The sequence below is a fragment of the Carassius gibelio genome, chromosome B11 (genome assembly GCF_023724105.1).
Source record: "Carassius gibelio isolate Cgi1373 ecotype wild population from Czech Republic chromosome B11, carGib1.2-hapl.c, whole genome shotgun sequence".
In the NCBI taxonomy this organism is placed as follows: Eukaryota; Metazoa; Chordata; class Actinopteri; order Cypriniformes; family Cyprinidae; genus Carassius; species Carassius gibelio.
In genome coordinates, this window is record NC_068406.1 from 17,129,672 (window position 1) to 17,138,530 (window position 8,859).

General features: G+C 36.7%; 1 protein-coding gene across 1 annotated transcript; it reads right to left on the bottom strand.

Annotated features, from left to right (window-relative positions):
• Positions 1-5,272: 5,272 nt before the first annotated feature.
• Positions 5,273-8,455, bottom strand: LOC127968444 (acidic mammalian chitinase). The gene is made up of 12 exons (XM_052569669.1): positions 8,387-8,455; positions 8,146-8,209; positions 8,017-8,046; positions 7,690-7,894; positions 7,460-7,516; positions 7,123-7,288; positions 6,900-7,024; positions 6,695-6,818; positions 6,424-6,606; positions 5,916-6,032; positions 5,706-5,832; positions 5,273-5,615 (listed from the first exon to the last, which is right to left on the bottom strand). The coding sequence occupies exons 2-12, from the start codon at positions 8,168-8,170 to the stop codon at positions 5,407-5,409; spliced, it is 1,368 nt and encodes a 455-aa protein (XP_052425629.1). The 5' UTR covers positions 8,171-8,209; positions 8,387-8,455; the 3' UTR covers positions 5,273-5,406.
• Positions 8,456-8,859: the final 404 nt, after the last annotated feature.

Here is an 8,859-nt window from a genome sequence, read left to right on the forward strand (position 1 = left end):
TTCTGGCCGTTCCGTACCTTGATAATTTCTTCATCTTCAGTCATGAAATCTGAGCGAAATGGCGCGCTGCACCCAGGTATATCATGCGTGCGCAAGCGTAGGGTGGTGCTATGCGCCATTTGGCCAATAGGATTGGCGGGATGGTATAGGGCTTCAGACATTCGTCACACCGGAGGTGTTCCCATACGTGGTGACGTCACCGCAGCATCTCGTTCCCTATTCAGGGAACCATGGTTACATACTTAACCGAGATGTTTTTTAGCATCATTACTTTGTCTTCAGTATCATATGATCATTGAGAAAGCTTTCTAATATTCTGATTTATATATTTATATTAGTACAATAAGTAGTATTAATATTAGTACTTATTTGCATTTTCTGCTGTAGTAATATTACCCTTTTCTAACCTCATTAGTTTACAGACAATTTTTGTGCCAAAATGTTTACTAAAATTATGGGTTAGGATTTGCTCCATGAATGTAGTTCTAATTTCAAACAATTTTTCTAACAAACGAGTTGTACATTTCCCATATATGAAACTGTTGTTGAAAATGTTTTCCAGAAGTCTGTGAGTGATGTTCCTTGATGGCATACTCTGTGCATTGAACAAAAATAAGAGAGATAATATTTTAACATATCACCACAGCTTATTGATGTTGAAAGCTTCACAAATTGAATGTTTCACATACTTATGCAATGATCCAATTATTTAGTACAACAGCAAATGCAGATCGCCAGGTGTGGAGTGGGAAGAACATAAATAAAAAATAGTGTAATTTAAAAGAAGAGCATAAAGCTGTGGTAATAATATAATGTGATATACCTAAAGTTATCAAATTATCGTAAATACTATTTAAACTTTTTCGATTTCATAACAAAAAACATCTCTCACCACAAATTTATGTGTAAAATGTATTGAGGTTTATCAATGCGTTCTTTAAGTGGAAATTTATTTTATAGTAAGAAAAAAGTGTCTTAAAAGTACACTTTTTATTCATATTTATCCGTAAAAATGAGAATGTTGGTCAAGAGAAATCATGGGATCAATAACCAAATTACTAAAGCAAGACTAATAAAATATTTATTCAAATATGTATTTATAAGTATACCCTTCCTTCATTTTTGTGAACTATACCTTTTCCTGTAGGCCTACCTTGTAAACCAGTGTTGTTTTTTTGTTGTAAGAAAAAGTGATGAGAATGTTTATTGCAGCATAGCAGTGACAAAGTACACGTTACACCCTGGGTTCAACAGAGTCGGAATGAACCCAGAACATCCTGAGCTCAAACCTTTTATATACATTTCCAGTTTACTACCATTAATGTAAATTAAGTAGCTCTTATTGTTACAGCTGTGATCAGTATGTTAATTAAATTCTGTGACCCCTTTGTCTGAAGTGGTTCTCGGTGTCCCACACCCATTCCATTCTACAGTTGATCACCATTTGCTGAGGATGTGATCATCTATTATGTTAATCTAATTGTCAGCCTTTTACATGTGTGCTTCTCATAATTAGTGAACCTGCATGTAAACACCCTTTTAACTAGCAGAGTAGAATAATAATGGCTGTTAGAAAGGCATGCAAACGTAAAAGAAAAACCAAAGAGAATAAAGAGGATTTTAGAGGATAACCTCTAAAACCAAAGGTGATACCTTTTTAAAAGCTCATTGTCATCAAATGTTTTATTATGTTTATATTCTGAAGCAGATTTCCAGCAACAGTCATTTTAGGATAATTGTGGCTTGGTCTTGGGACGTGGGAGCCCTCTTCACTACTCCTAATGTTTCACAGATTTAGGAGCTGGTTTTAGTGTTAAAATGCTTTGTGAAAACCTTGTAAAAAATGTACGAGTCCTAAATTTAGGACTGTCATGGCCATTATTTTTAAAGGGGTCATATGATGCTTTTTTTAAAAGATCATTATTTTGTGTATTTGGAGTAACATAATATTTTGACATGCTTTAATGATCAAAAAACACATTATTTTTCAAATACTGTACATTATTGTAGGTCCTCTAAGCCCTGCCTCTCTCAAACGCACCATTTTCTACAAAGTCCCTCCTTCTGACAAGTGCAGTCTGCTCTGATTGGCGCACACACACAATGCTCAAAACTCATTAGAACAGTCAATAACAAATACTTAAACTAATAAACTAATAACAAAACATACTTACAGTAGCTGATTCAGAAGCGCCTGATTGTCATAGCAAAGTCAGAATGACCTCCTCTACTAGGTTCATGAAACGGTCATCCATAAAATGTGTTGCTGTTCTGTTGTAAGTAATCTTAAAGATTTCTCAATGCATCTACTTTTGGAAGGCCAAATAAAGTGCTTTTGCCTAGATACACACAGCATCTCCGTGACAAGGCTGCTTCAACACTAACTGCGGTTACTGAAACCTCTTTGTGTGAACATTTTAGCGGCATTACCAAATATTTACACATACTTATGTAGAGATGTGGGGGCATGTTTGAACGAATCATTTTAAGGGGGCGTGGCAGAGTCATAACTTTGATCAAGAATATCTCTTTGGATTTGAGAATTTAGTCTTTGCAGCTTTACAGATCTTCTTCATGCACCAAGAACTTGTAACACTCCAAAAAGAAAGGAAAAACTGAAATCGCATCATATGACCTCTTTAATATTTTCTCCTAAATCGGCGATTTATAATCTACTTTTAGCCTTAAAGGGACAATAAGTAACTTTTTCGGTATTTTATTATCTAAAATCAATATTTTTATTCATAAATATGCCCTCAATGGTGTACAAATACCTATGCCAATGTTTAAACTAATCCTCGTAAATGAAGAATTTATTATCTTTATATACATGGGACGGGTAGGTCGACGGAGGCTTCCATGTAGTTCCGCCATCTTGCAAAACTATAATAGCGGAGAGGGTCAAAAAGTACTAAGCCAACGCGTTTCCACAATGCGTTTTCGGTCAAAGCCAGAAACGCAGATGCGGAGCAGTGAGAGGCGCTTGAAACTGCACCGGCAAGTTTAAAAGTCTGGATTGCATTCTTATTATGGACCATACATATGCCGCGCCACAGGAGAAGAAAACATCGTCGCCAAAACAGTCAAAAATAGAACGTAAAAGGAAACGTGACCGTAGATTACAGAAAACAAGAGTTAATGTCGGGGAAGCTTTTTCTAGGTGGCAAGAGCTAATGCTGGATAAAGATTTCAAAAGAGACGCTGAAGTGGCCTGTTTTCTTCTCGACAGGTAAGTCAGTGTTACAATCTATATTATAATATTTTTTCTTTGCTTGGTTGTTAATATATAGATAGACAAACATTTATAGTTAAAAGTTAAACAGGCTATTTGATGAATAGCAGCTACTGAGTAATGTAGCGAAAGTGCTAAAAACTAGATTTGTAAGTTTTAGTTTTTGTAACCCAGAAATTCTATAGAAATATTTTAATAGAGCATACGATTTTTGATGAAAATTCATTGCTAGTGCTAGACATAAATTGTACAAACCTCGGTTGCTTCTCTTCTCTGCCTTTGTAAACTTTCAATTCTATCAAGATCGTCTCTAGTAGCTGCCGGGCATCTTTGTCGTCGTGTTATTGACTCTCGCTCTCCTCCTCTTCCTCGTTCACCTCCTCGCCTAGATCCCACTGATCCACTGCCTCTCTGTCCTCTCCCTCTACCTCTACCTCTTCCTCTCCCTATTGTTGAATCATCTGATGATGATATCTAACAATGCACATAATTCAGAAAATAACGAATAAAAAAGACATAACTACTAATTACAATATTTCATGTTTTCCACAGTCAGTAATTCATACTGTAACATTCGTTTGTTAGTTGTCATGTTGCAGTTTGTTTGAAATAACACACCTGTTCACCTGAAGGAAAACTCAACGGAGTGCTATTAGAAGACATCCTGTCAAAGCTTTTTGGTACATATGGCCTACCGTAGATGCAATGCGCATTTGAAAAAGCGAGGCGCTGGAGAGCAAATTTAGTTTGAATGCAAAATACAATTTCACCACTAGATGGGAGTAATTCCTACTTACAGTCCCTTTAAGATGTTTTGTGAATGGGGCCCAGTTCTGTAATTGTTCAGGTAAACAGAGTACTGAGAAACACAGGTAACATAAATGATTAATTATTCACAAAAATATGTGAACAGTCATAGGAGTAGTTTAAGCTTAACTTCGTTCCACTTTATTACCTGCTTGAAATTACCGATAAAACAAAATGCAATCTGAGGTGCTTGTGCTAATAATGTCTGTTCCACTTGCTTGTACTTGAAGGCCCCACCCATCATGGGGTATCCTGATGAATATTCACAAAAGGGCCACCCATGGAACCAAATATTTCAGGAACTGAATATATTGTAACACCTACAATATTTAAATGTTACACTCGATTTGACAAATTTTAGTCTGAAATTATGGTTTGGGAAAAGTCAAACAAGTAAAGGTGTCCAAGTTTTGTGGTGTCGCTAACTGTACTGTGGGTGGCACTAGTGGGATGTTTTAGTGGGATGTGCTCGCTTTCTGTTTCTGAGGTAAACAAAGCTTAGCAAACTCGCAGCACGTCATCTGAGGTAAATACAGTCTTATTCCTCTCAGCGTCATCCAAACACGGAGAGTATCCAAGGTGAACACATTGCTGCTTTGTTTGCGGTGATGAGGGTGTTTACATGTCACGTGTCTCACTTTGAGATTTGTAATATCAATAATGCATGTAGCACATGGGCGGGGTCACAGATACAATTTAGGTGGAAAAACTGGACATGTCGTTGATTTCATATGGATTACTTTATCACAGAATATTTGTTTCCGATGAGATATACTTCGATTAGGAGTATACATATCAAGCTTTCTACAAATATATTTTCTTCATGTCGATATGTAAAGTATTCACTGAGTTTCAGTTCATTTTAGTGACGTTTTTCTAAAAGCAGTTGGCGGAGACAGTGAAGACTGAAAGCGCACCATTAGTTTTAATTTTACAAAAGCACAAAGTTTTGTTGTTATGGTGAGCACACACAAATAAAGGTAGACCCTTTACAGATTCAAGTTATCTATTATTTTTACGTGTCCAACAAAACGTGACAGAGCATTTTAACTTCTTTTCTCTGTCATCTGGAAAATATCAAAGTGTTCCTGTTGGCTCCTTTGATGACCCCACGTGGTTAAAATGTTTAGTTTTGCAGCACAACAACAGAAAACTAGACTGTACTGAACCGGACATTATAATATTTGATTAACAAAACCTGAGGGAAAATATGAACAGCAATTTACTAAGACACAACTTTCCATGACTTCTTTATTTATTTATCTTTAAATGATGAGCTTGGATATTTGGAAGTAAGGGTAATAAATCACAACAGTAAGAGACTGGACAGCTGTATTGAACAGGATGAGTGGATTGGAAACTTGTACTCAAGGCCAATCACAACATTTGCAATCATCAATAAAGACCAGACCAGGCTGGCATTTATGCAGGTATGTGTTTCCACGGAAGCACTGGAAGTAAGTGGTTTCGTCAGCAAGGTTAGGGTACAACCCATCTGGTTTGCCAACACAGAAAGTGGTGGCGGGGTCAGCAGTCGTGGTGGGACGTGGTGTAGTGGTGGGCTTGGGTGGGAAACCTGTGGATAGAGATTCAGCATCACAATACATATAATGGAAGACAGAATAAACTTTTCTGCAGTCTTTTTCTGCATTATAATCACATTTACCTAGTGCATTTCGCAAATGGTTGACAAGAGGATAAGCTCCACTGTTACAAAAACGGCCAGCAAAATCGTCTAAATCTAAGGTCCACACTGATGCTCCTCCCAAGTTTAAGGAGTTAAGCCACTGGACCTGTTAAAGCAAATATTAGGAAAGGTTTGTTGGAAGCTCGTCAAACATCTAGTTGCATTCTGGGAAATCAGCAGCTGATTTACCTTAGCAGTAAAACTTTCACGGTTGTCAAATCCAACCCAAGACCTTCCTTGCACTGCATAGGGCACCTTCTGCTCTTCGATCCATTCAACGGTAAAACTTGATTCCATGGGGCAAATCTGAAAACCAAAAACAATAACCAAATTTCACCACCCAAATTTTACATAGATCATGTGTGTTTTGCATGTTAAATAACTAGCTTTTGAGAACATTTTTCTCATAAAATTTTTCATTTCAATAAAAGTAGTTCCAAAAAACAAACTGCAATCACTGACCAACAATGTAATGGTATTCCCGAATGAATCGGTTGAGCGAATGATTCTGTGACTTGCTTGATTTGTGCCAGAATGAATCAGTATTTTAAAAATAATTATTTAAATGAATGATTTGATGATTCACTCAGAAAGTATACAAATTCTATGCTTTGATGTCTAATGTATGACCTAGTTTTTAGAGTAAAACCAGTTGAGAACACGTTTTAGAACATAAGTAAAAATAATGTGTTAAAACCTCATAATAGGACCAGAAGCCTGCTTCACGTGTGTAGGGGCCGGCGTCAGCAGGGCCATTGGCTGGGGCTCCGAGACCTGTTTGCGAAGTGGAGAGCAAGAATGTGCGTCCGTATGTGGGGAAGCCAAGAAGCAGCTGGTCAGCGTGGGCTCCACTGTCCATCCACATATCCACAGATGATTTCTGAAGAAGAGAGCCAAGAACGTGCTAAAAGATCTTACAAATGACACTTCGAAATGATCCATTTTGAATTTAAGGGTTTGCATCTTACGATATTGTGGTGAATGAGGTTTCCAGTGTCCAAGGAGCTTGGGAAAAGGGGGCTGTTGTGCCCCGTCACGGGGTCCCAGTGTCCATGGTAGTCAAAAGACAAAAGGGTCAAGAAATCCACAAGACTATAATGACAGAAAGAAGGAGAAAGTGAAAAACTTTCATTGGTACGTTAATGCAGCTTAATTGAAATATAGCAAACTTACCCTGAGATTTCAGCAACCTCATAAGCAAGCTCAATAGTAGACTTGATGCCAGAAACTTTGCAGGAGACAAGCAGAGGAGTTTTCTTTGTGTCTATGGCCTCTTGTTCAACAGCTTCTCTCAGTTCCTAAGAGAGAATTTTCATACAATAGAAACATAATTAGACTCAAAGTCATGTTTTAATGGAAATAAACCTGCTTGATTTTAACCCTCTAGTCTGCTCACCTTCAGGAATATAGTAAACCTCTGCTTGTCCTCTGGTGGGCTTCCATTTTTACCTGGGTACTGCCAGTCAATGTCCATACCATCAAATTCATGGAGACGCAGAAACTGCAAGGCAGAACTGATGAAAGTCTTGCGGTTCTCTGGAGTCGACACCATTTTAATGTATCTGCAAAGTTGCAAAGAAAGATATACAGTACATAAGTTAAATTATTCGGTATATCATGTTTAATGTGTTTGTAGCGAGATAATTTAACTTGAGTGTTTACTAAAAAAATATTTTGTGTATGTTTTTCAAAGTCATGTCATGTATTTTTGACTTTTACTGTGTTTCACTTACGGACTGACGCCATTGACTGTTCCTCCAACAGACAGCAAGGTCTTCAATGCAGGATTTCTATAAAATAAATAAATAAAATAAACGAAGTAATAAGAGAAATCTATGAGTAAAGCTTTTAAATCATTGTAAAAAAAATTGCATTATCAAAAAGGTCTGACTTAAATTGTGTAATTTATCATGGTTTATCACGCGGTGATGATTGCATTACAATAGATACAGCATTCACTTACACTTTTTTCAGTTCATTCAGTGACTTGTACAGCACTTCGTCATTCGCTTCAACAGTAGTCATTTGATTATCACGGCTGATGGATGCGAGAGCATAAATCACATGTGTGCAGAGGAACGGATCAATGTCTTCTGGCAGGAACTTTCCACTGCTGGGTCTGTACTGGGCCCAGTTGGTCATGTAGCACACCAGCTTTGTAGAAGCCACTACATCAGAAATTCACATATATTGCATGCATGTCATTTATTATGAATGTTAGTGAATTTATTATATAGACTATATATTTGACATTTATTTATGGTAATGCAAAGCTATTGAAGGTACTTACCCATCTGCACTGTAAGCAAGATGCCCAGTGCTACAGAAAATACAACATGATTATGAATAAATATTCAAATATAATTTATAGTAGATAAATATATTTAAAAAATCAATTAAATGTATGTGAAAAAAATACCTGCTAAAAGTGTTAATTTGGTCATCTTAGTCTTGGTCCAAACTAGTCTTCTTCAGAAACAGAGCTGGAAAACAATACAACTAATGCATTAGCCATTTCACCAGCACGTCTTTGCACGTTTTGCCATAGTCAAACCCTTTCTATAATAGAAATGGTTGAAAAATGAAAATGAATGTGTGCATAGAAACATTAGTAACAAAGAAATGAACGAAACAGAAGCTGAGAAGCTGCCCTCTTTTACCTGTCGGCTGCACTCAGAATGGCCAGTTTGGTGAAGAGCTGTTCATGATCATGTGTACTTATACATTATTAATAGTTCCAAAGTACAGGTGATAAGTGCTAACTTCACAAGAATTGGGCAATAGAATTAATAAGAAGTTATATAACCAGCAAGTTACGGGAGGGGGGTATTATCTTTTGGATTGTTATAACACTATGATCTAATAGTCATAATTAGTATCATAAAGTGTAACCCATCAACTTTAACATGTCAAATATTCACGTGAACAGTTTTGTTTCTTCTTATTTCTAATATTAGGCATGCAGGCATGATAGTATATGCACAGACCTGTATCAATCTCTGCATGTTAATATAAATACATATAAGTTTTTAATATCTAGTGGCATTGCGCCACCTTATATATTCCACACATCTTTATGAGTGTGCATTATGGCAATCCCAAAAAAAAACAAAAAAACTGAACATAGCTTCTT

What these genes read in the sequence shown, in the direction of transcription:
- LOC127968444 (XM_052569669.1), bottom strand. Translation starts at nt 8,170, where the DNA reads ATGACCAAATTAACACTTTTAGCAG. An exon ending in ACCTCATTCACCACAATATC is followed by an intron (nt 6,607 to 6,694) that starts GTAAGATGCAAA and finishes TCTCTTCTTCAG; the next exon opens with AAATCATCTGTGGATATGTG. An exon ending in CCATTTGCGAAATGCACTAG is followed by an intron (nt 5,616 to 5,705) that starts GTAAATGTGATT and finishes CTCTATCCACAG; the next exon opens with GTTTCCCACCCAAGCCCACC.